Raw genomic sequence first — 25,179 nt, 5'->3', positions numbered from 1 at the left:
GGGGTCTGTCAGCGTGGCTGGTGTAGCGGCCGCACCTTGGAGGCCTGTGCCCTCTGCAGCAGGGTGGACAGGGAGTGGGCCTTGGTGCTCTGGGGCTTGGCGGCGGGCATGCGCACCACGGGCCGCGGGCTGTCCTCCATGCCCTTGTCGCTCACCGTCTTGATGTGCACCAGGAAGGAGCGGTACTTCCCCCCCGCCATGCCTGCAGGGAGAGGGACACGCAAGGAGAGCCACACTGAGAGAACACCCAACAGCGGTTACGCACGGTTACACAGGCGAGGGGGAGGGGCTGTGAGCGTGTGGGCTGGTTGGCTGTCGCTGGTGTCGCTCAAAAAAAAAGGACAGTCGGAAAGAGAAAACGCACATCTATGCCATTCAGAATTATGCCGGGGTTGTAGATATGAACAAACATGGGAGGTACAGACAACATGCTGTTGACTTAACACCATTTCGTTCATGTTGATGGTTACCTTTGACTAGTTTGGGGCTGGTGAGGCTAAGCATGCCGGCGTGTCCTGATAGGTCCAGCCCACTGGCCAACCACACAGGCCCACACAGGATGTCCTCCTTATGGTCCTCTAAGAAAGTGCACAGCCTGGACCCTGTGGACGAGAGGAAGGGAGGGTGGGGGGGGATTAGGGACGGGGAGGGCACCGTGTCCCCTCACTGGGTCCTACTCTGCCTGGCCGGAATGACTCAGATCCTTACCAAGGGCAGCAGCGAGGGTTCTCACATTCTAAATCTGGCAACCCAATCTGCCACTAATGGATCCAAACCCAATGGGGGTTCGGGGGGGATATAATCGGCCATTCTACCCAAGGTCTTCTTCCGTCACCTGGCACCCTGAACCACCCTGTGTGCCCCAAAACGGTCCCTAATCATCCGTTTAACACAGACGCCAGGCTCAGAGTCTTCTACCTGGTGTCTCCTCGATGTCCATGAACTGGATGTCCTCGGCAAAGTCGTGCAGGAGGGGCTGGCCGTTCCTTTCGCCATTGGCGTGGAGGACGTGGGATAGGGGGAAGGAGATCTGTCTGTCAACGGCCGTCTCTGCACACAGGGGGACACCACGCCGCCGTTCACACGCTCCACTTTCATGTCTGTGTGTGTGGTGTGGTGTGTATTTGTGTGTGTGGGTGTGTAAATGTGTGGTGTGAGTGGTGTGTGTATGTGGTGCGGTGTGAATGTGTATGCAGTGTGGTGTGTGTGTGTGGTGTGTGCGCTGTGGTGTGTGCGCTGTGGTGTGTGTGCTGTGGTGTGTGTGTGTGTGTGTATGTGTGGTGTGGTGTGTGTGTGCGCGGTGAGCGCGCGACATCCTCACCGTTGACCTTGCCCAGCCCTGGGGCTTTGTTCTTGAGCAGGGTGACCTGGATCTGAGGAATGTTAGTGATGTTGGCATTCATGACGAACTTGAAGTCCACGTGGCCCACCATGCAGGCCTTGGGGAGCACCAGCTCAAACACGTGCTCGTCCCAGCTGGAGCTGCAGCCACACAGGGGACAGGCGTGTTACTGCCAGCAATGGTGCGATTCTAGAACCTTCCACTGAGGAATAGCAACTCATTCCCAGTTCATCTGGCATCCTTTAGCATTCCCAGTCTGGTGGCTGTGCATCCACCCATCTCCATTACAAACACGCATACATCACCTTCCGTAATTCTCTCATATCCAACCCACAACCCCCCCCCCCACACACACACACACACACACACAGAGACTCTTTCAGCTGACCTGTCGGTCTGCAGCTTCCAGGTGCGCGTGTGCTGGGCGGCGTCGCCGTGGTGCTGCTGGTGCAGGTGCTGAGGGTGGCGTCGCTGCTGCTGCTCCTGCTGCACCTCCACCCAGCACGGCGGCACCGTGGCCGAGAAGCGCGGTGTCAGCGTCTCGAAGCGTGTCAGCTCCACCAGCGACGTCAGACTCTCCGGGGCCAGCGCTTGGTCCACCAGGAGGTCAACTCCTGGGGGGAGGAGGGGGAGAGGGTGGAGAGGAGGAAGAGAGGTGAGGGGAGGGGGGGGAAGGAAGAGAGGAGGAAGAGAAGGAAGGGAGGGTGGAGAGAAGGAAGAGAAGGAAGGGGGGGGAGATTTAGTACTTCCACCTTGAGGCTACCAAACGCTGTGCTTTTTTCCCTTGTCGTCGTGTCTGAATATCTTTCATGAACTTAAACATTGACTTTATATTGAATGGGTACCAGGGAGTCAAAGTTCAGGAGACAGTTACATATTACCAACTCTGAAGCTGAACATACGCTGGGTTTTCTCACGGTCCCGAGTGGACAAAACCCATGTCGGACCAGCATGTGACTCGCAAAGAAAAGTTAGTTAGATCCCATCTTGGCTTCTAAGCACACAATGTGAGTATACAGAACTCCAATGACCGTATGGCCATAGAACTGGGGCATCAGACATTCTGTTATTTGGAGAGGAGGAGGAGAGGGGTGAACAGCAGATATAAGAAGATATGGAAGGTAATAGAAGGTGCAGAGAGGTGGTGATTGGATGACGGCTGTAAGCCCCGCCTACCTGTGATCCCTGGACTTGAGGGATTGGAGGAGGGCTTGGTTCCCTCCAGAAGCTGTTCCACCCCTTTAGAAAGGGGGCCGTCGACGAAAATGTCGCCGTCATCTATATCGTCACACACACCTCCAATTTGAAGGAAATGAAGTTCTCCACCTTGAAAAACAGGGACGGGACCTGTTAGCCTTGACATGCAACAACAGACACATTTACCATTTCATTTCGTAAGTACCAATATTAGATGAGCTTTAATCCAACATGAAACAAGGTTTTTCCAGACATCGAAACCATGTACCAAGGGGCCGAGTGGATAACAGGAGCCCAGATTAGACCAGACAACATTACAGCAACACTGGAGAAATTGATTTAATTACACCTCTGCTGTGTGGGATTCCCCTCAGCTCGCTCCCTCTCTAACACACATTAAAGGCCGACGTGATTCGGTTAGAGCTCGTGTTTCCGTCGTGCCGTCTTCGACAGTTCGCCTGGAGCTCACACAGGAAAACAGCTGGCAGGCCAGACCAGGCATTTCCACACACACACACACACACAGGAAAGTAAACTGCGCACACACACACACGGCCTTGTAACACCTGCTCTGACGGACCGCAGCTCTGACCAACGGCAGGCGCAATCACGACACGAAAACACACCATACACGCGTCGCGCGAGGATTTCGTTGTCTGTTCTTATTGCGGCGGCGTCTCGTTACATGATGAGATAACACCGAATTGGAACATATTACAGTAACACCAAAGACAATTTAGGTTTCGCTCCGGGCACTATGGGCAACAGAAAACCATGAAACGCTGCTACTGATTCACACGCCACCATCCGTGAGCAAACACTTCCCACTCGTGTACAAACCACATGGCCGCTGCTTCTCACCTTTCGTGCAGGCGCACAGGCGGTCCGTCCCGGAGCAGTAGGTGACCGAGACAAAGGGGTCCGTCTCCTCGGCGGAGCCCTCCTTCTTGGGGGGCTCCGCTTTAGCCAGGACCTCAAGCGTGCACAGGTCCAAGATCATGATGTACCCAGCCTGCGTGGTCACCACCAGGTGGCCCAGTCCCGTCACGTCAGGCCTCTGCTTCTCCTTGGCACCGAAAGCGGCTCCGGCCGTGCCTCCGCCGCCCCCGCCGCCGCCGCCACATCCAGTCCCGGAGCAGGACCCCGTCCCTGTGCCGTTTTTAAGCCCGCACTGAGGCCCCTCCTCTGGGCTCTCTTCGCTGTCGTCCTCCCTCCCGTCCAGCACGTCCGGCGGGAGCAGGATGAGGGAGGTGACGGCGTCGCGAGAGTCCCGAATGTGCTGCACCTTGACGGGCTCCTCCTCCAGCGTGACCACGCGGGTGGAGTAGTTGAGCTTGTAGAGGGCCAGGTAGCCCCCACCCCCCAGCCCTCCTATAGATCTGGACTGGTGCTGCTGCTGCTGCTGGTCGGGCGGGGGCAGGATGAGCGGGGTCTGCGGCGGCGAGGCAGCCGGGTGGGCCTCGAGGCCGTTGGCGAGCGTGGGCAGGGGGTGGAGCTCCCCCTTGCCCCGGCTGCAGAGGGCGGAGTGGAGGCGGTTGAGGTTGTTGAGCGCCTCCACCTGGTTGATGGCGCTCAGCGACTCCACGCCGCACGGCTGCAGCACCACCAGCAGGTGCGCGCCGTCGCAGCACGGCGTGACCGAGTCCACGTAGAGGTTCTCCTCCTCCAGCTGCCGGGGCAGCCGCAGGCACTGGACCAGGGCGCCGGGGCGCGGCGCCAGCGAGCCCCACTTGTCGGCGGCGTCCAGGGACGCCAGGTTGGCGGCGGCGGCGTCGGCGAACTGCTGGATGTAGGTGATGGGCGGGTCCTGCAGGAGGAGCTGCTCGTGGGTGTCGAACTCCATCTCGATGATCTGGGGCACGGTGAAGCCCTCCTCGTGGAGCCCTTTGCTCATCAGGTTGTTCATCTGGGCGAACACCTTGCCGGAGGACTTGTCGTCCGCCTCCTTGATGCTGTACAGCAGCAGCACGGGCATAGTCCTGCGCACGGCCGGCGCCGGGGCCGGGAGGGGGACGGGGAGGGGGCCGGCCAGGGTGGGGGAGTCCAGGTCCGGGGGGGCGCTGGGGAGGTTACAGGTGTCTATCTCCATGGGGCCCTGGTCGGGGCCGGCGTGCGCGAGCTCGAGGCCCTGAGTCCTGAGGGGGCCGTCCATGGCGCGGCGGGAGGGGGCGGGGGGCGGGCCGGCCAGGGGGGTGCCGGCTGCCGAGCGGTAGCTGAGCAGGCCTCCGGCCAGGAGGCAGGGGAAGGGAATGTTGTGGTGCTCCGTGGGCTTGTCCTTGGCCTTGTCTTGGGCCTTGGCCTGGGCCAGGGAGGGGTTCTGGCCCAGCTCCTCCAGGTCCTTGACCGTGTCCTCCAGCACGCTGGCCACCACCTCCCACTGGAGCTTGTCTGGCTGCTGCAGCACGCTGAGCGCCGTCACGCCCAGGCTCACCTCCATGCTCTCCCTCTGGGACGGCTGGCCTGAACACAACAGAGGGGGGGGGTTACACACTGCTTAAAGGGATTCTAATCTTCACACAGCCTCCATGCTAGCACTAAAAGGGATAACCGTTTCCCATGGCATTGTACTGTGACATTCCAAGCATTGAACAATCTTACCGGTCACCGACTCTGATCTGGAATGCTCCTCGCTGTCTGAGTCCTCCAACTGATCGTCACTGGAGCAAGACACAGAATGAACAAGGACCATTTTAACCCTGCTCAACAAAACAAATCTTTTGGAGACAATTGAGTCTAACTGATCTCTCCTTGGGTAGAAATGAGGAACTGTCTGTTGTGTGAGGCCGGGACACAAGCGTGAGCATTTGCGTGTGTGTGTGTGTGTGTAGTACCTGTCTCCCTCGAGCTTGGGGATGTCGGAGCAGCTGGACTCCTCCTCCAGCCAGGCCAGGAGGGGCCTCCTGGCCTCTGACCCCAGGCTGGGCTGCTCGCTCCCGGACAGGATGAGCTGGCGCAGGATGGCCGGGTCGTACGGGTTGATCTCAAACTTCAGATGCACCTGAACCGAGACACCGAGAGAGCGCTGAGTCCAGCTAGCCCCCTCCAGGTATGACCTCCTTCTAGACTCCTCGATAATCATTTCCGAGCCCTTGATATTTTACCCGCATTATGATAAATATCTCCTCAGGTATTACAGGGCTATCTTAAGACACCATCTTCTCATGAGTTGTACCTTTAGTATTCGTTAGACTTGTACACTACTTATTTAAGATTCGTATATGTTTCATGTATGCACCTTGCTGCCACGGTAAATACCGTGTCTGTGTGAACTTTCAAGGCAAATAAAACCCATTCAGATTCTGAGTCGCACCCGACTTATCAGACGCTCCCTACAGATACAACCTTTGCAGACCCTCCCTGCATATACAAACCCCCTCTCCCCGGTCTTCCCCCCCCACGAAGGAACCCCCCCCTACCTTCATCATCTTGGAGACGTCCCAGATGCAGATCTTGCCCCTCTTGGTGGCCGCGGCCAGGAAGTGGGGGCAGCTGCCGAAGCCGTAGCAGGCGATCTTGTCCGAGCCGTCCGGGCTGGGGAACTGGGCGGGGCTGGTGGCCAGCGTCACGGACAGGGGCACGTTCTGGGTGTGCTCGCCCTTCACAAACGGGCAGTTGGGGGAGTGACGCTCGTGCTCGGACCTGGAGGGCGGGCGAGCGCGAGGGGAGACCCGGATTAGGCGGTTACCGAGTCGGTTGACATATTTAACTGTGGCACCACATGGTCATGAATATTCATCTGCTGCGATGGATTTCAACAAACGGATGACGTTTCGTCTGTTGTCGATGACTAATCCTGTGTTCTGTAAACTGGGAGGGGGGGAGGGGTGTGAGCAGGCGTGCGTGTGTGTCTTCTCACCATGGTTCATCGGTGGGCTCCCAGCAGACCAGACACACGCTGCAGGTGAAGCACATGGCCCTGTCGTCACCTGTGGAGGCAGGCTGCAGGAGGAGAGGGAGAGGAGAGGGTGGAGGAAGGAGGAAGTGGAGGAAGAGAAGCAGAGACCATCATTTCAAACAGGTGTATAAACCATTGCAACATGACTGTAAGCTGTAGTTATGAATAAAATGGGAATGACTGGCAGCACACGATTTTTGGAATAGTACTGTACTGACAAAGATGGTTTAAAGAATAATACTGCACTGACAAATACGATTTATGGAATAATACAGTATTGTACTGACATACGAGGGACATTCTTGAGATGAAACATACTTTGTGTTCAGGAGTCAAAGCACAAGCCAAACTCCACTCCCATGTGGTTGGCATGACAACAGAGCACACCAGCAGGAGGAGTGGTGGCGTTGCCATGGTTACAGTTTCTTATCAATCACATTGGTCGCAACTGTGGAAGTGAAAGAATCTCCATGTTCGGAATGAGATCGTGTGGGGAAGAGTAGGGGAAATCCACCGGCGAAATGAAAGCCAAATGAAACGCAACAACTGATCCTGACCAGATAGGTATGCATTTTGCTGGATATCTGCCCTGTCTTTTTCTATCCGATGCATACCTAAAACGCAACGAACTACGGCAGAAACCAAAGAGAAGCTGATTCGGGCCGGTTTTGGTTTCATGGTGGAATGAACAGAAAGGTTACAGCAAAGCAAAAAGGGTGGATCGCCATGACCTGCACAAATAATTAAATACTTGGGAGGCAAAATTAGGATAACGTTTGGATAATATATTGATGTGCTTATAAATTATCATTCATAATCTTAAGTAACTCACTTTCAGAATAGACTAATTGGGAGAAATAATATTTTAATAATTTTTAAATAATTCATAGATCCCAGCTTCTGTCTGTCCCACATATGAACCGGTACAGCAAACCAACACAAGAGTTTAAAATATTAATGACACTCCCGAAGCAGAGTTGCAGAGCCCCACTGACAATGAGTGACCCCCAGCGCAGCGTAAAAGGTTTCAACGCAACTGGTATGAGCATATACTACCGAATGCTTCTGTTCAAAACAAAGGCAAAGCCCGTTTTTGAGATTTTTTTTGAACACCTTTATTTGAGTGAGAGTGCGCTCGCACGCACATTAATATGCATGAATGTGGGATGCTGGAATCCATCTAAAAGAGCCTTATAAAGACAACGCATGTGAGTGTGTGTGTGAGTGTGTGTGTGCGCGTGTGGCTCCTTACACTGCCTACCTGGTGGTAGAATCCTGCCTGGGCCATGGGGTCAGGCTGTGCCCACCTGTACCCAGCATGGGGCCACGACATGAACGTCTCCCTCCTGTTGGCCTCGCTGTACATCAATGACCTGCAAGACCACACACACACCATCTCAATCCTACTTTCCCAGAAATGGATCTGAAATGCTGGGAAGAGGATATAGATCTGTTTATTTATTTAAGGAACATGCAGATGACATGGAGGTGGTGGTGTGTGGGGTCACAGGGTCCATTGACGGTTCTTCAGATAGCCGGGTGTTGTGGTCCAACCAGCCCCGGAGCCTCACCTGTCCACAGAGCGGCCAGGCCCCACCCCCAGCTCAGGACGAGCGCTGGGTAAGAGGTAGGAGAGCCGGTCCATGATGGACGAGCCTACGGACAAGGCCGCCACGTTCTGGTTGATCTTCTTCAGCTCGTTGACGATGGCGCTGGCCACCAGCTTCAGCACATGGTGGGGGAGATGGAACGTCACCGTTGCCCACTGGATGGGGGGGGGGGTGGAGAATGAATGAGAGAGAGACAGAGAGAGAGAGAGAGAGAGAGAGAGAGAGGAAACAGAGATGTGCACGAGAGATTAGTCAATTGTCTGGGCAGGCCTACAGCTGACTCATAAAAAGGTTGCGTAACATGCAGGCTTCCTATCACGTAGTCTCCATCATGTGCATCTAAAGCACAACAGAACTCCTTTCCTGTCTCGGTTCAAAAACAACAGGAAGCGGTTTGGAAATCAGGCCCCTGTCCGTGCTTACGTCACACAACACACACACACACACAGGTCAGTGGGAAAGGTTTACAGGGGAATCCATCACACCAGCAGGCTGTCAGAGCTGGTCTCACGCCAGGGGGGAAAAAGAGGTCGGTAAAATGCCAATGCTGGCACTGCCAGCCTCGCGTTGGACTTGGAGCAATACAAGAACACACAGGAAGTAAAAACACGTGACAGCTGTTAAAGCATTCACTTTCTAGGCTTGCTGCGATGTCCAGCAAGTGGAACAATGGCTTGAGCTGAATGTCGAATGAAAACGGCCAAGAGCGTGCGAGTATGTGTGTGTGCAAACGTGTGTGAAGTGAGTGAGAGTGTGTTCTGGTTGGACAGCCCTCCCCATTGACCAGTGGAGCGGTGGTGCTCTCAGAGCCCGTGTTGGGGCCCGTGCATGAGTACACATCTGGGACAGTAACAAACAACAACAACAAAAAACCAGAGATGCACTCTCTGAGAGGTTAGTGTACACGCAGCCCAATGGGACTCTCTTTCTGGGACCGCTCCCTTCATTCTTAATCTGCGAGCGGGAGGGGGGGAAGGAGAACATGGGGGTTGAGAAAGCAGAGGCTGCGACCAACGTGTTGAGACAGCCATCATCTGTGCTGTCTGTAAACACCTTTTATCTCCCACCCATCGGGCTTTGCTGGCAAACTGAGGCCGCTAGGAATTTGCATGACTTCATCGTTTGACAAAATACCTTTTCGTATTGTGCGTAGTGCACAGTCGAAACCAGACCGATCTACATCCGATTTTCGCTTGATGTAAAACCACTTGTTTTGGCTGCCATTTACATTTAGTCATTTAGCAGACGCTCTTATCCACAGCGACTTACAGTAAGTACAGGGACATGCCCCCCGAGGCAAGTAGGGTGAAGTGCCTTGCCCAAGGACACAACGTCATTTTGCACAGCCGGGAATCGAACCGGTAACCTTCAGATTACTAGCCTGACTCCCTAACCGCTCAGCCACCTGACTCCCCCTACCTCCCATGCCGTGGCTCCCACCTCAGAACCTGCTGTGCTAGGATCAGGGGGACAGCCAGCACACAGAGACCCAACCAATGGAGAAGAATGCCCATTTCAGGCTGCTTTTTTTAGATTCGGGCATAACTATGCTGATTCAGGAAGTTCGACCGAGCCGGAACTTCTCCTCTGATTGGCTCAAAAATTCTAAAGTGTCAAATTCAAAAGCTGCAGCAGGAAGGTTAGACGGATCCACTGTTCTGAAACTGCAGCTGAGCGTGCCCAAGCAAAGATTGAACGGCCAATCAGATTCCGGCTGCAAATCCCCCCCACCCCCCACCCCTGCTGTGACTGAGAAGGTGCTGATGTCCACAAACCTTGTCTAGCTTCCTGGAGTCAAGGCCAGATGTAGTCTGACTGAAATAACAGCTCCCTCAGTCATTTGAATGAGAAAGGCCTTAATTTCTTCACATCAAGGTGTGTCTGAGGTGTTTTTGGAACTCAGCCAAAGGGCGTATGTAGTGCCGTGTGGCAGGAACACAACTGCTTTGCATTAAGGAACATGACAACGGACTGCGATGGAAATTCCCCCCAAACTTGCATTTACACACCCATCGACGACTACCTTTGCCACACAGAAGTAACCGTCTGCCCCAGTGAATCTGTCGCTAAATCTCCGCACATGAAGGATGAAGATGAAGGATCCTTAAATGCTTCTGACATCTTTGTGATCCGTTTTAGCCAAAGGATCAATTAGAGTGTAGTATGGGCACTGGGACAAGAGTGGTGCTTGTTCCCCCTGCCTGCCACGGGCTATTAATATGCCGATGAGGTCTGCAGAGTGGGCTCCCTGTGTGTGTGTGTGTGTGTGTGTGTCGCAGACTGCAGTCCAGGCTGGGGATCCAACTAACAACACAAAAGGGAGCCCAAATGCAATGTCACGTATCTGTAATACACTGTGAGAAGATCTTGTCTCATACACTTCAATAAAGAACTGAATTTTTCTAGTGTATGTGCACGAGCGAGCGAGCGATCGAGAGAGAGAGCGAGCGAGAGAGAGAGAAAAGGAGAAAGACAGACCCGTGCGGGTGTGCATTAAGTCCAATGAGCAAATCTATTGGTCTAATCGACCGACGCTACGACAACATTTCTGTGCGATGGCATCTCAACCCCGTTCGAACCGCATCACCTTCAGTCTCCTCTGACTTCACACAGCTAACAGCTAGTTAGCCTCCCTGGGGCAGCTGCAGCAGAGCAGCTTTGATGTGAGCAACACTTCAGCCAGCATGAGATGACAGCCAGGGAACGCATGTGCACACAAACACACACACAAACAAACACACACACACACAGCAGCAGCATACACTGCTGTATCAGCTCCCAGAGCCTGACCTACTGATTAGATTGAAACGTCATCTTTGGGGCAACGTTATACTTTTACCTGATTGAATTTTGTGGTGAGCAGCAGGCCGACCGCAGCGCACGGTTGGCATGCTAAGTAGCATGAAGCGACGTAACACTGACTGTCAGCGCGCTAAGACACGGCGGGTTTTGAATAATTGAGGGGGAACAAGGTTCGGCCCGCACGGTCACTGGTTACTGTTGTACTTGAACTCGTGTGGCAATATCACAGTGTAAGCAAAAATAGATTGTGAACTGTGACTTATGATAACATATCAGTTACAGTAGACGTTCATGGTGCATGGATCCACTTGTTTTGTTTTGTTTTGGTCTGGGTTCAGCGAGCTTCGCACCTGCTTAGAAACACGACTTGTATGAAGGGTACAGACGCAGCGCAACGCTAGCGTACCTGAATGTGACCCGATTGGCCTCTTTGAGGAGACGTGTGACTCACCTTGGCCACTTTGTGGTTGGCTGCCGTCTCGTGCGAGGTATTCTTGAGTCCTTCTTTGAGCTGGGTGATGAACAGGTCGTAGCCTTCTGTGTTGGACACGTCCACCTTCTCCTGACAGGCTGATAACATTTGCTGGGCCTGGGGACAGACACACACACACACAATGAAGGCAGTGCGGTGCATACTCTTGAACCCAACACACTGATGCTACACAAGCGGTTCTGTACACATCCGCACACATACAAAAACACAGCTAGAGGCCTTCCACACATCAACGTGTCACAGTTTGTCTGTTGTGGACACTAAAAATACGAGGATCTAATTCAGCCAACCGAGTCATTTGATTGGATTAGGTCACTTTAAGTCACAATCTGGACACCAAAACAGATATAGACCCAACACGGCCAGAGCCTGTGGTCAAACTACACTGTCAGCTCATCAAATCTCTTCAGACCTGCAGCACGAGAGGCAGTGATTAAGTCTGCTGCAGGAGAGAGGAGCTAGGAGAGATGGAGGCAAATCAATACGGGCCAGCAGCACAAAGTACACACACACACACAACGACACACCCACTGAAGAGAAATTACTGTCATAAGCAGGCGTCCACAGACACAGGCTGGGTCCATTGTTTTGACTGAGGATTTATCCAAGGGAGGTATAAGGGAGCCCTTAGCCGTCCACAGACTCACCGCTCGGTGGAGTGATGGCCAATGTGGACGTCTAAGACTACAGTCTACACTTGTAATCCACCTTTAGAATGAGAAGACTATGGACTTGACTGCATTTAGGCCTTCAGCAAATGTGGTGGCCTAGCTCATCTAGCAATGCATTTCACACATTCGGGCAGGCAACAACGATCAACTGGCACACCCAGGAAGCATGCCAATAGGAACGACAAAGCCTGGTCTTAACCGTGCCTGTGTTTGTATGTTCTGTCGACCTCGGGTATGTTAGGGAGCCTTCGTTTCTGGGCTGGTGGCCCACAGCGGTGGTGGATTTGCCTTTATTTCTGACAAGGGTTTTCGAACTGATGTATACTTTTACTTTTGTGACATTAGAGGTTCTTCAGGTGACCTCGGTTATTGGCTTCGTCCTGTAGATATGGGAGAACGGAGCCTTGGTTTCAGAACTGGCCGTGTGGACTTCCAAGTGTTGGAGGAAGAACCGTACGTCTAGCGGTTTACAGCCCTCCGGAAAACAACACGTCTGGACAATAAGCTCAGGCTTCTGATGGGCTGATAATGACACAGGAACCCAATTCAGCAGTACATTTCAGAAGGACAAAAGAAAATGCCTGAGAAAGGCATGTTCCGATCATTCACAAGACATTTACTCCACTGTAATGGTTGTAAATATCTTATGGATGTATTCATAATGTATTATATCGATCCATACTGAAATGCCACAACAACTGACATCGAGAGCGCTAAAAGTAGCAGTTTGACTAACTTTGTGCATCCATCGTCTGGGCAAGGTTTAGAACAAAATGAGGCCAGTTGAAGCTGTAGGTCATTGATCCACTGATCAAATAAGACTCACTTTAAAGAGTTAATGTGTAACCCAGCCATATATATACACTATAGGTGGACACAGTTAACAATGGCCCAGATTAAAAGGAGAGAGAGAGGTAGAGGGACATTAATTATTTTCCGGGGCGGTATACAGGAACGATCTTTATGCGAGAAACTTGAAATGTTTCACACCGATCATCCACTGACATTGAATGATGAATGTGGCGGTCCACGTTACACGCTCCACCCCAAGTGGTTGGTGCAGCCACAGCATTGTCCTCCTCCTCCTCCAGTCTTAGATGGAAGGGAGGGTGGATTCCCAACAGACCTGGCCATGGGTGGACCAGTTTGTCTGCATTACAAGCACACAAGCAGTGATGGATGTGTGTCCTGAAGTAAATGTACTCCTACAGGCTTATATTCATCTGCATACTATCATAAAATGTGAACACACGATAACAACAACATTTTACATTCAGCCTACGTACTAAAATCAGCACAATCAGGGTGTGTTATTGATTTGGCCATCACAAGCAGCACGCTTGTCTTCTACTCGCTGCCATGCGTGCCTGCGTCTTGCCGCTTGCAGTCTTACCTCAGTGACGGGCAGCTCCAGCTGGACCATGTCCTCAGGTTTGGCCACAGGGGCCTGCAGGGCCGTGTCCAGCAGCAGGATGCCATTGAGGTCCTTCCTGCAGCCGACCGCATAGTCATCCACAAACAGGACCTTGTCCACAGACGGGAAGTACTGACACCTGACGCGGCCCCCTGGTTTAGCTGGCGACAATCAAACAACAGAAAGAACAGCATTGAGGTAGGTGTTAAAGATCATTTACATAAGCCTGGTTGAGACTTGAGTCTGGTAGGCAGGTGGAAATTTGACTTGTTTAGGAAATATGATTTCAATGTGTTGGATCAGCATAGCATGAAGATTTTTTTTTTATAGTCCTTGGACATTTTGAATGATGTCATGGCTGTGTGTAGATCATTGGTTATGCAAGAATTTTGTGCAACCGGAGAAAAATACTACAAGTATCAGCAAGTTTTCATAGCCATTACATTAGCATTTATAGCACGTGTGGTGTTCCTGCATCATACTGGGCAATAATAAACCACTTACTAACATGTGTACATGGCATGCTACTACATCATGAGTGTTTGGAGGACAGTGTGGGGCATGAAGCCGTAAACCTACAAACAGGTGTCTCTTATACCACTATGAGACATTCAGGTTGACTATGCTACAGAATCGTAATGCTTTCAATTAGCAGCTTCTAGTCATTCGATCTAAAGACAAGATATCATTTTTCCAAAGGTCTAGTTTCCTACAGAGGCTGTGTTTGTCCGTCACTCGATTCTTTCCAATGCAGGGAAGATGTCTAAATAGAACAAGCAGCTTCAGAACATGCATAGTTTCCCCATAGCCTAATTTCTGCACCATTTGTGTTGAGTAACATTGTTTGCTGACAATATCCCGTTGTGTAAGAAAGGCTGAAGACCTTTAGAAGGAGTCAACAAATGTATTTGTGAGACAATGGAATTAGCCTACTTCCTGTTGTAACCCATCAGCATTGATAACTGAGAATTTAGATTTGGTCAAATGTTATAGGTTCTTAATTGATTATAAGAACTGAATGAGCCAAACCAGGTCTGCGATATGTACATGTTATGCAGTTGCCGATCATATCCGCTTACTGACAAACAGACTAAGGTTGTTCAACTGATCAAACAGGGACTATACAGTTTCAAATGCAGTTTGACAGGCTTGCAATACAAATTGCAATTTTATGCATGTTTTCATGTGTTCATGTTTATTACAGGTCATATGTGAACTATAGAAGAAGCAAGCTGATAGCGGTTTTCAATATTGGATTCAGTATCCATCTCTCCTATTGAGGAGATTCTCAGTTGCAAGCACCAAATGCATAGAAAAAGTGTATAACGTGACACAAAGATGTAATTGCTGAACCAGGACCTCAACAGACAGTCTACAGTTGCATCTCAACATAGGGGTGAGCCTTACAAAACACAAGACTTTGTTTCAAACGGGAACATTTCTTGTGAATCCATATACAACCTAAGAATTATCAAAAATAATAATAATAATTAATTAGGATCTATGTGGATTCCATTTGCTAAGAACAATGTAAAGCCTTTACATAGCCTACATGGCAAGTTAGGCTCTGGTATCGAGCTGTCATGTCAAACTGTCTGGTTTTAAGAGAATAGTTGATATGCTTACTAGGTATAACATTTTAGGTTACTCTATGTTGTGTCAAGCTGCCATTTTAAATAGTGACTATTGTCCCAATGTTGGCCTAGGCGTAGGTACGATTTGATGCAGCTAGACTAGCTACACAGCAAGTCACCACCTTGCCATTCTAGCGAAGCTAGCTAACACATTAGCAAGCGGCACCGACAATCACTGGTAATAACAGTGTGAGCACAAAAACAAGCTTGGTAGGGTTGAGTAACATTAACCCTAATACTGAGGGCAAAGTCAAAATATAAAACGAAAGGGCTGGCTTTATTTAACGTGAACTTGATTGTGTACATTTTAAATGTCAAAACATTCCGCACGATTAACCTCCAGTCAGTACTTCCCAATTTGAAGAGCTAGATACCCTCGCCCGTTTTAACCATTGGCTGCAGACGTAATACAGTATAGCTTAATTGGGTAGGCGAAGCAAGCGCTAACGACTCGCTGGCGCTATCACGCCTTAACCGTTCGCTAGCTATCTAGCTAAACACTGGCAAATAGCAAAGCCAATTGAATCAAACTAAACAACGAAGATAAACGCATTACAATAATTTTGAATGTTTGTCGACCGCTAGCTACACACTCACAACGGCATGCAGTAAAGCTAAATGTTTGATGTCCAGCTAGACCTAGTAGCACCACTGCTAACAGCAGGCTGGCTCACTCACACCTTATACGCTAGCTAGCTAACTTTTTATGATTAACGTTTTGATTATTTATTTAAACTCTATGTACTGTACAGTAGGTACAATCGTGTTAACGAGATTATTATTTAATTTGGGATGATATAATTACTCAAACCATATTCACTCGGTTAACATTGTGTTAGCTATACACTAGTACTGTAGTCATCCTTTGCCATTCCTGTTGTGTAAATGCAGGCGTTTGAAACACGCAACCCTCTCTAGTACAGTAGTCAGTAGCCCATAATACACACTAGCTCGCCAGCTAGCTACCTAACAACAACAACAACAACAGCCTCTTTGACAGTGAATAAGTCTAAAAGATCACAGGGGAATGTCTAAAAGCTATCCAGACACATTTGACCTTATTACTACACTAGCCGAATCATAACATATACTTCTCGGTCTGGTTTGAAGTTACTAGGCTACTAGCTCTAGCTAAACTGTTGGCTAATGTAGAGCTAAGCTAGCAGGCTCGTGTTATCCTAGCAGGCCCATGTTTTGACAAGTAGCTAAGTATCGCAGCCTGTCATCTACGTTAGCCAGCAAGCTAGCGTTAGCTGGCTAACATTAGCGATTAGTTATTTGAATCAGGTGATTGTCAGAACTGTAAGATAGCTAGTTGGCTAGCCAGAGCAAACTATCCGTCATAATAGCTAACTGATATTTAAGAAGTTGGACTCACCATGCATAGCCGAGGCCTGTAGAATGGCGCCTGACGTGCCATCGATGACTTTGATACTGCCCCGGCTAGTGACGGCCAGAATAGCATTCAGGGCCGGGTGATAGGAAAGGCTTCGCAGGCCCTCCTCGTCGCAACGCAGGCAACCGTCTCTCAGTACAATCCAGTCTGAGGAGGTAGACGAGCAGGAGCCCGGCGAGGCCGCGGCCGCCATCTTTCCTTATTTTTCCCTTCCCTTCTATATCTTTTTAGGGTGCTCCGTTGATAAGAGTAAGATTGATAAATTCAAAAGCTGATCCCCAAACTACCGCTCCTCTAGCACTGCTGACTCTCCTTCTGCGGCTTCTGCTCCTCCGCCTGTTAACGCAACAGTAGCTATTCACCATCAGTACTGAGAAGGCTACGAGCTCCGCTCTCTGTCAGATGGATGTCAGGTAAACGGAACTAGCGTAGCAGTTTTGCCATCTCACGCGATACCAGTGGGTGCACTACGATGTTTACGTTCGTAGATGTCAATTTCAGCGGCTCTGCACATTATATCAGCCTGACATTGTTTGTAAATATATACTTAATGTATCATGCATTTAGCCTTAATTGTACTTGTTTTGCGTTGTGTATCAATTTCCATCATGTCCCCTCTTCTAGGCAAATCTCCAGACCGATCTTTAAACCAAAAATGTTGTGCCCACATCAAGTCTCTACGATATGCATTTGGTCTGGTCCTGTGGACGCGTCAAACAAAGGGTTGCGAGGACCTCTGCACATCTCTAACCTGTGAAAGTCCAATCACTCTTTTGATCTCTTATTAGTCTACCCAAGTAGGCCTGAATAATTATCAGACACGGCCTGAAAAAATTGAACTTCTATGGAGTTTCCAACCCAATAAACAGTAGTTTTACACATGTATTTTCCATATTTATTATTCTGGATCATCCAGTTATATTAGTTTCGACATCCATGTACATGGAAACTCTTGCAACTAAAGATTTGGAACGCAAACTATCATGCATCCTTTTTTTTAGTTGGGTTTCACCACCTCCCAATGAGTTTTGCTTTGTATCATACTTATTTTTCACAAATGTATATGCTCTGCCACTATGAAACAATACAAAGTTATATACAGTAGTGAATACACAAAAAATACAATACCAGCACCTGACAGGTCAGATTGGTAAAATATTTCCACTAGTGTAAACTAATCAAACGCACAAAATTTAGTAAACATTTTATTTCACGCAAACTGCCCATCTATCCCCTCACCCAGAATGTAACTCATAACTTAAGAAATAAAAGTTTATATAAAAAGGCTTGGATGGCCAACTCTTCATAGCAATACATTACATATTACATAATGCCAAAACCTTCCACTTACAAAATAAACACATTTCAAACAATATTGGTGTCTCCATTTTTTACTCCAAATTCAACTTCTGAACATTTGATATTTGGCACAACATTCTTCAATTGAACATTATCAGGCTAACTCAATAACCAAGTGAGACCTTTCTCTTATTACTTACTATGTTTTATTGTTATGCTAATAATGAAGGCATGAGTTCTACTGTTGAATAGAATATAATCTAAATGCAAAGCATTCCTAAAATCGAGTGCATTTTATTCAGTACACAATTACATCAATACACTGATGTAACTTACACCTCATGTCCCCATTATCTAATGTAGGATTGTAAACAGGGTTAAAGAGAAGGGAAAATAAAAAGACATTTGGAAACATTTCCAAAACTTCTTATTTTCATCATGGAATGAATTATTTTGTGTCTTTTCACGGTGCTTTGTGTAAGTATCCAAACAAAAGTTAGTAAATGGCCATGTGTCCAATCAGACTCCGGTATATAGCGACAGGAAGTAGATATACAAAAGAAAAATGGGGTATATGAGAAGTGGCTTCTTGGTTTTGAATTCATCCCCAACAAGGAGTGAAGCAGCACTGTAGGCAGCCCAGAATACACCACAAAGCTAAAAAGTAGAAAAAGATTCACAGATTTAATCACAACAATTAGACAAGTATACTCTTACCTCTACATATCATACAATAATCTATGCATAAAACATTTAAAACGTCATATAGTATTGACGTTTTAAATGTTGTAAATTTAAATGTTATTTTTCTAACATTGAAGCATCAATACTGGAACACAGTTATAGAACAAGAGCTGACCACAAAGATTTACCTTTATTAGTGTAGAAAAAATGTCGAACGTCCCAATGACCAAAAGCAATGGGGCTATTACAATGAGCGGGAGAAGGGAGTATCCAATCACTCCAAGGACTTGTCCATAAGACACCTATTTAAAATAAAAGATTTGTGAATTGCAAAATAGCATTCTTGATAATACGTGTAGATGTGCTTACTTTAAGACAATAACAACCTCAAATACACCTCAAAAAGCCTATAAGTGAGGCGTTAGAAATACACACAACCGATTTGTGGTACAGGAGTATCTGCTTTTTGTTCTTTTATATGTAAACTTCTATGAGCCTTACCTCGCCACCAAGCACACGGGCAAGCAAAAAGATTGTTAAAGATCCAAATATCCAGATGGTAATAATCCATGACACAACCTTAAAAAAGACAGAGGAACAGATTAGGAGGCAGGAACCATTGTGGTAACATGGTATCAAAGAAAGTTACTGGTATGTCCAGATGGAGTCAGATGGCTGAGCGGTGAGGGAGTCGGGCTAGTAATCTGAAGGTTGCCAGTTCGATTCCCGGTCATGCCAACTGACGTTGTGCCCTTGGGCAAGGCACTTCACCCTACTTGCCTCGGGGGAATGTCCCTGTACTTACTGTAAGTCGCTCTGGATAAGAGCGTCTGCTAAATGACTAGTCTGTGTGACTTGTCTCTTGTTTGAATTCAAAGGCTTAGTTTCAGAAAGACCCTCAGTTGCTATTATCAGCTCCAGTACATATTACTGAAGACAAAAAGAAATAGTAATAGTTGTAGTAATGTTTTATTTCAGTCCTTATCCCAAAAAGATTCCAAACCCAATTCACATAGAAATAAATAACAATAAGGCATTACATTACCTGAAGGTAAAAACAGGGCACAGTGCTATTATTTGGCTGCTAAATTGTTAGTTGCTAGTATATAAGTGATTTAACTACCAATATGTAGCCAACTCATTATTACATAGTATAACATAATCAAGGGTACAGTGATGGGGTCAGACTAAGTTATAGGTCCTTCTTACCCTGAACTGGCCATAGATGGAGATCATAGAGAACAGGAGAACCACAGCCAATGGACCCCAGAAGTCAGGGTTGTCCCGCACAACCTGCCGGTTGAAGCCCAGAGAGGGCATTGGCATCAGCACACATCGGACCTTGTAGTAGATGTCTTTCAGATCGATGTCCAGCTCCTCCCTAATTAATCAGAACAATACAAGAGAGATATTGGGGGCATTTTAGTAGGTATCAACTCAAAATTAACCATCAGTCTCACCACTATCAATATGAAGCAAAAACAAGACGCATATATTTTTTAAGTACTCACAAAAGAGGCTTATTGTCTTCTGTTTCATCCTCTTCTACTTCCAGTAACCAGCCATAACCTCGTTGCCTCAGGAACGTAGTTGCATAGGGGTCTTTTGCACTGTCACTGCCAATGTTCAGTTTGATATCTGGAGCATCAATGGTACCGCTCAGCTCTATAGGACAATAATAGATGCAATTAGATAATCACGAATCTAGATGCATGGAAGCCCATTATGATAATAACTAATCACATAACTTGAATCAAAAATATGTCTTCTGACAGTTTATTCAAAGGCGTAAGACATTTTGACAGAAGCAAAAACTTATAGGTTTATGTTGTATTAGGTCACTGAAAATAATGCAACTGTAGTTTATTATAGCTCATTCATACTTCTGTCCCTTACTGAAATGCCATTATCTATTAGCTATGCCATTAATGCCATTAGCTATCTACCTTCAGTAACAACATGATTTGCAGTACTATACCGACTAACCAGCTGTTAAATCTCACTGAGTAGCCATGCAGCTAACACTACCTATATTTTGGGAAACACGTCTTTCACTAAAGAAGATATACATTTCCCGCGAGCTATAGGCTACTGTTCGAAAACAATAAATCAGTTTGACTGACTTGTGTATGCTGACATAGAACAACTGCGACTAAGAGAAATAACGAGGTAAACAGAGAGGCACCTGACTTTTCTGGGCCTGCTACGTGCTAACACTTACCCTCGCCTTCAGTCGATGAGACGAAGGTAAAATCTCCGTTTGTGGGAGAGAACTGCATTGTTGATGTTGTCCCCACAAGTCTTTAAGTTCGAGTAACTGACATTTACATTAATTGTTTCATTAACTCTCTTGAAACAAATTAGGACGCTGTCATTAATCGTGTTTCACGATATTTAGGTAGACTTCGATTCCATTCTGTTGATTTGATGGCTCTTCATAACACAGCAGCTACAAGCAGGAAGTGCAGGGGAAGCTGGGAAAGAGGACACGTCAAATCCCCGATGCGGAGAAGATAATGGCGCCATCTAGTGTTTATTGTGTTAGTTGGCTAAATAAACTTGTGAAGTGAAGAATTTGGATGTGCCTGTTTTTCCTACAAGCAGTAAAATGTGAGCATGCACTGTGCATGCGATATGTTTGTTAACAATAAACTCGTACAATATGCCTAATTGTACGCAGGTGTAGGCTACATTGCCTCTATGTTCTTTTTTTTTGCACTGGCTTAACACGAAAGCAGAAGTTGACACAACTGGTAGCCTACTTTTTCAAAAACAATACATTTGAATTTGGAGTTAGTTTCACAATGGATCAGGCGGGCTGCGAACCAAAAATGTTTTATATTGTTCCCATCTCTAATAGTCTTCTTTTAAATTATAGTTGCATTTATATTTTATCTGTCGGATACATGAAATCATTTAAAGGTAGCAGGGTATTTATTTTGTATTCTCAAAAAAAAAAAAAAAAGTCTGTCCTATATAAACATGTTGTGTAAGCTAATGAGGTCCTCTGAGCGTTGTTAAGTAACACAGAAAGCTCAGTGCCAGTGGAATGTCCATTTTTATTTTTTGAAGCGGCCCACTTCTTTCCAGTCAATCCTGTTCCAGCCAATCTCCTTTGACAAGGCGCTATTTTCTCCTTGACACGACTGTCAATCAAACTTGAGCTGTAAGAAGAGCTGAAGTTCAGAAAACAGAGACACGGTGGTGCTGTTTCTCAAATTTCCATGTATTTACTGTTACTTTTTGCAGTTTAACTTGTAACAGAGAATGTTTAATATGGGGAGAACTAAGATATGGGAAGAACTGCCACTCACAGGAAACTTCCGGCTTCTGAACTGGTTGCAGTTCCACCCTAGTTCCACGGGTGTTGTTGCCTTATTGGGGTGGGGTGGTGTTCGGCCGTAGCCACGAGGCCGGAGGAATATCCCTTACCAATCCCACTCGCACTCGTACTATATTGCTTAATCATTTATCATGAATAACGTTCAGAGGATTGCTCTCGTCGCCCTGCTCTAATGCCGGAGAAGACGCCGGAGAAGACGCCGCCGGATCATCCCATTCGCCGTTTGCGGATAAACGGAGTTTATCATCGGCTGAAACGAGCCGAGTTCGATGACCTGCTGACCAGAGTGGGACCCCGGCTAGCGAGGCAAAACATTTCGTTCCGCGTGGCGTTCAGCTGAGCTATTTGTCTACGGTAAGCTTTAGCCTTTATAGTAAACTGTTATATTTCAGTGTTCTCAGACTATAATATCGTGTAGTTATTTTCTGTGCATTATTTTCTATGTATGGTATTTCTACCTTGCCACGGGGGATTCGTTCATGACAATCAGCTTCAGCCATCGTGTGGGCTCATGCACTGTGGTACGTATTGTTGGGGCTGTGTCTAAAGCCATTTGGGACTGCCTGGTGGAGGAGTTCATAGCTGTGCCAACCAAGCAGGACTGGAGGAACATTGCTGAAGGCTTCCTTCAGAGGTGGAACTTCCTAAACTGCCTGGGTTCCATCGATAGCAAGCACGTTGTCATCCAGGACCCTCACACCTCAGGGTCACTGTACCACAACTACAAGGGAACATTCTCCATCGTTCTCCTTGCGGTTGTGGATGCGGACGACATGTTCCATGTCATTAATGTCGGGGGCTACGGACGCCACAGTGACGGTGGGACCCTGGGAAACTGCGTTTGGTGAGCCGCTGAGGTATGGAACCCTGGACCTCCCAGAGAACGGTGTCGTCCTTGGAGAAGAGCCACGTGGACCACTGCCACATGTCTTTGCGGGTGATAAGGCCTTTCGTCAGCGGAGCAACCTCATGCGCCCCTTCCCTGGGACAAACCTTGCTGGGGAGAAGAGGCAGTTCACAGGCAGTTCTCAGCCGTGCCAGGTTGACAGTAGAGTGTGCCTTTGGCATACTCTCCAGCCAGTGGAGAATGTATCGGCGCATCATTGGTGTCAACCCGGCGGAGGCGTGTATGAAGGCCACCTGCATCCTCCACAACTACATCCGGAGGTCCAGGAGAGGGGCCAGGGGATGTCCAGCAGCCTGTCCTGGCCAGGAGGAGTCAGCAGGTCTCCAGGAGGCTCCACGAGTGGGCAGCAACAATGCTGCACGTCAAGCAATTCGCCCTGGCAGCAATATGTTGTTTAGCCCATGTCATCAAGAAACAAAGACTCTTTTAAGAGCCACCCACATTAATCACAAAAGAAGCAAACACTTCCAGAATGTTCTTTTCATAAAATATTAGCTTAAATCATTGTGCAGCCATGTTGTTTTTTTAATCATTATTAATTTTTTACTACCAACCATTCATAGTAAATAATAGTATCTTAATACCTAACAGCCCAATTCAATAAAAGGAACACAAAGTTCTGTCAGTGACAATTTTTTTAAATTATATGTCACTGTGTGGCCTGCCTCTCAGTCTCTGCCTCAAAAAACATGCGGTGAATAATACATTTTAATTCTGACCACTTGGCTGGTGGCAGTCTTTTAAGTGCAAGGAAAAGGCTTAAAAAACATTCTCATCCTCTTCAGAATCCTCTTGCTTGAGGTGGTGGTTGAGAAGGTAGGTGCCTGTACTTTTTCGAGAGCACCAAGCATCCTCTTCTCAAATGATGACAGCCTCTCTTTCCGCACCCTCTTTCGGCCAGAGGATCCTGGGGCTGGCTACTCATTGCAGCCTGACTAGCAGGGGAAGCTCTGGCCTCACTGGCAGGAGTTTCTGGCTAGCTGTCTGTCTGATGTGGCAGACCTCTGGAAGTTGCTGCATGGAGTCCCTGTACATAAATGGAGCCAGGAACCCCATCACAGCAGAGTACTTCCAGGGTTTGTGATTAGTCAGGCCTGCACCACTCCTGCCCAACTCTTTATCTCTGTTCTTCTCCCTTTTGTAGCTGTCCCGTAAAAGTTTTTTTTGCAAACCTTAGCTAGAAAGAAATTATTTGAAAACAATAATAGACATACACGTTGACATGTATAAAAGGTTTTATTATATTACTCTGTTAGTCTGCTAATCTGTCGATAGCCTACGACGAGGGAGTCCCAACCTAGCTAGTACCAAAGAACTAAATTACGTAATTTGACGAGATTGAATTTGAAAGTACAAAAAAAACACCAGGAGCACTGACAACGTCGGCAACCCTGCGCATCATGCGTCATTCTTTTTGTTAATGTCTCTGTACGAAAACAGAGACGTATCGAACAGGACTAGATACGCAGCCACATAGACGATTAACTTCTCCTCCATCTTGAAACTGAAAGCTAAACATTTTACAAATGATTGCAACGTTACGAAAAACAAGAAAACAATCCGATTGGCAATCGCTAGTGAAAATTGCTCCTCATTTGCATAAATCTCAACTCCAATGGCTCCATTGAAAATGAATGGAAAGCATGTCGTCGCTCGCATAGCGTATGTAGTGGGCATCAAAGTCATAATGATCCATGTATCATTTGAGACACCAGACAAAACAGTTTAATCTTTCATAGTTTATTGACGTATGTTAATAAAATTATTTTTGCAATTTCAGAGTTATGTTACACCTGTTATGTGCACTTTAATAAATTAATTTCAAAGAAATAAGAATGTTAACATTATCAAGCATCTAAGGCCATTTGTGTGCAATAAATTACTGTAGGGTGGTAGAGAATAAACAACTGTAGCATTAGGTTGCAAGAGGGTGTATGTTTATGGTATCTAATTATCCTAGAAAACCAGGCCTTCTACAGTTGGAGTCTAATCAGGAGTACCTACATACAATAAGCAGGCCAATGAGAAAATGAAATAACTATGATAAAATGCACAAAGGCACCATTAAGCATTCAAAGAAATACAAATTAAAATGGAAAATAAATAATTCTGTGAAGGGAATATGACACTTCTGCATATCAAAAGACTTCCCCAGAACATCCCCAAAATATATTCAATGCTCAGTCCTGCTTCCAATGGAGTTATCTGCTGTGTAAGTCACTCCTCTCTCAGCACAGTGTCTTCACTATGTTTCTGAGACAAGCTTCATAGCTGAGTTAAACCACCAGTCACATTTGCAGGTTCCTTAACATCTTCACAATTGTGCTTTCAATTTGTTACATCATACCATACATATTGCTCCTACACAGGCCATTTCCATGCAAGATCCTTTGTAAAACAGCTACAGTATGAATATTTTTCTGGTCACATATAAACACATCATACACGTTACATTCTACACAATATTATTAATTGGCTAAGCAAATGTACTT

At 47.4% G+C, this 25,179-nt stretch overlaps 2 protein-coding genes across 2 annotated transcripts in view; both read right to left on the bottom strand.

Annotated features, from left to right (window-relative positions):
* The window catches only part of birc6 (baculoviral IAP repeat containing 6), a 91,947-nt gene extending 75,052 nt beyond the window's left edge, over positions 1 to 16,895 (bottom strand). The window contains 16 exon segments of the mRNA XM_062463498.1: positions 36 to 202; positions 471 to 602; positions 919 to 1,050; positions 1,322 to 1,482; positions 1,731 to 1,956; positions 2,519 to 2,668; positions 3,401 to 4,999; positions 5,138 to 5,196; positions 5,371 to 5,537; positions 5,956 to 6,178; positions 6,396 to 6,478; positions 7,696 to 7,807; positions 8,006 to 8,199; positions 11,298 to 11,435; positions 13,404 to 13,585; positions 16,437 to 16,895. Coding sequence (XP_062319482.1) covers positions 36 to 202; positions 471 to 602; positions 919 to 1,050; positions 1,322 to 1,482; positions 1,731 to 1,956; positions 2,519 to 2,668; positions 3,401 to 4,999; positions 5,138 to 5,196; positions 5,371 to 5,537; positions 5,956 to 6,178; positions 6,396 to 6,478; positions 7,696 to 7,807; positions 8,006 to 8,199; positions 11,298 to 11,435; positions 13,404 to 13,585; positions 16,437 to 16,647 — 3,936 coding nt within the window. The 5' untranslated portion in view covers positions 16,648 to 16,895.
* Positions 16,896 to 17,335: 440 nt separating this feature from the next.
* On the bottom strand, positions 17,336 to 20,917 carry yipf4 (Yip1 domain family, member 4). Its single transcript, XM_062463496.1, has 6 exons — positions 20,659 to 20,917; positions 19,949 to 20,102; positions 19,647 to 19,818; positions 18,939 to 19,016; positions 18,626 to 18,739; positions 17,336 to 18,410 (listed from the first exon to the last, which is right to left on the bottom strand). Exons 1-6 carry the CDS (start codon positions 20,714 to 20,716, stop codon positions 18,273 to 18,275), a joined length of 714 nt encoding a protein of 237 aa, XP_062319480.1. The 5' UTR covers positions 20,717 to 20,917; the 3' UTR covers positions 17,336 to 18,272.
* Between the last annotated feature and the right edge of the window lie 4,262 nt (positions 20,918 to 25,179).

The sequence above is a fragment of the Osmerus eperlanus genome, chromosome 6 (assembly GCF_963692335.1).
Source record: "Osmerus eperlanus chromosome 6, fOsmEpe2.1, whole genome shotgun sequence".
Lineage (NCBI taxonomy): Eukaryota > Metazoa > Chordata > Actinopteri > Osmeriformes > Osmeridae > Osmerus > Osmerus eperlanus.
This window is presented reverse-complemented; position numbering and strand designations above follow the sequence as displayed.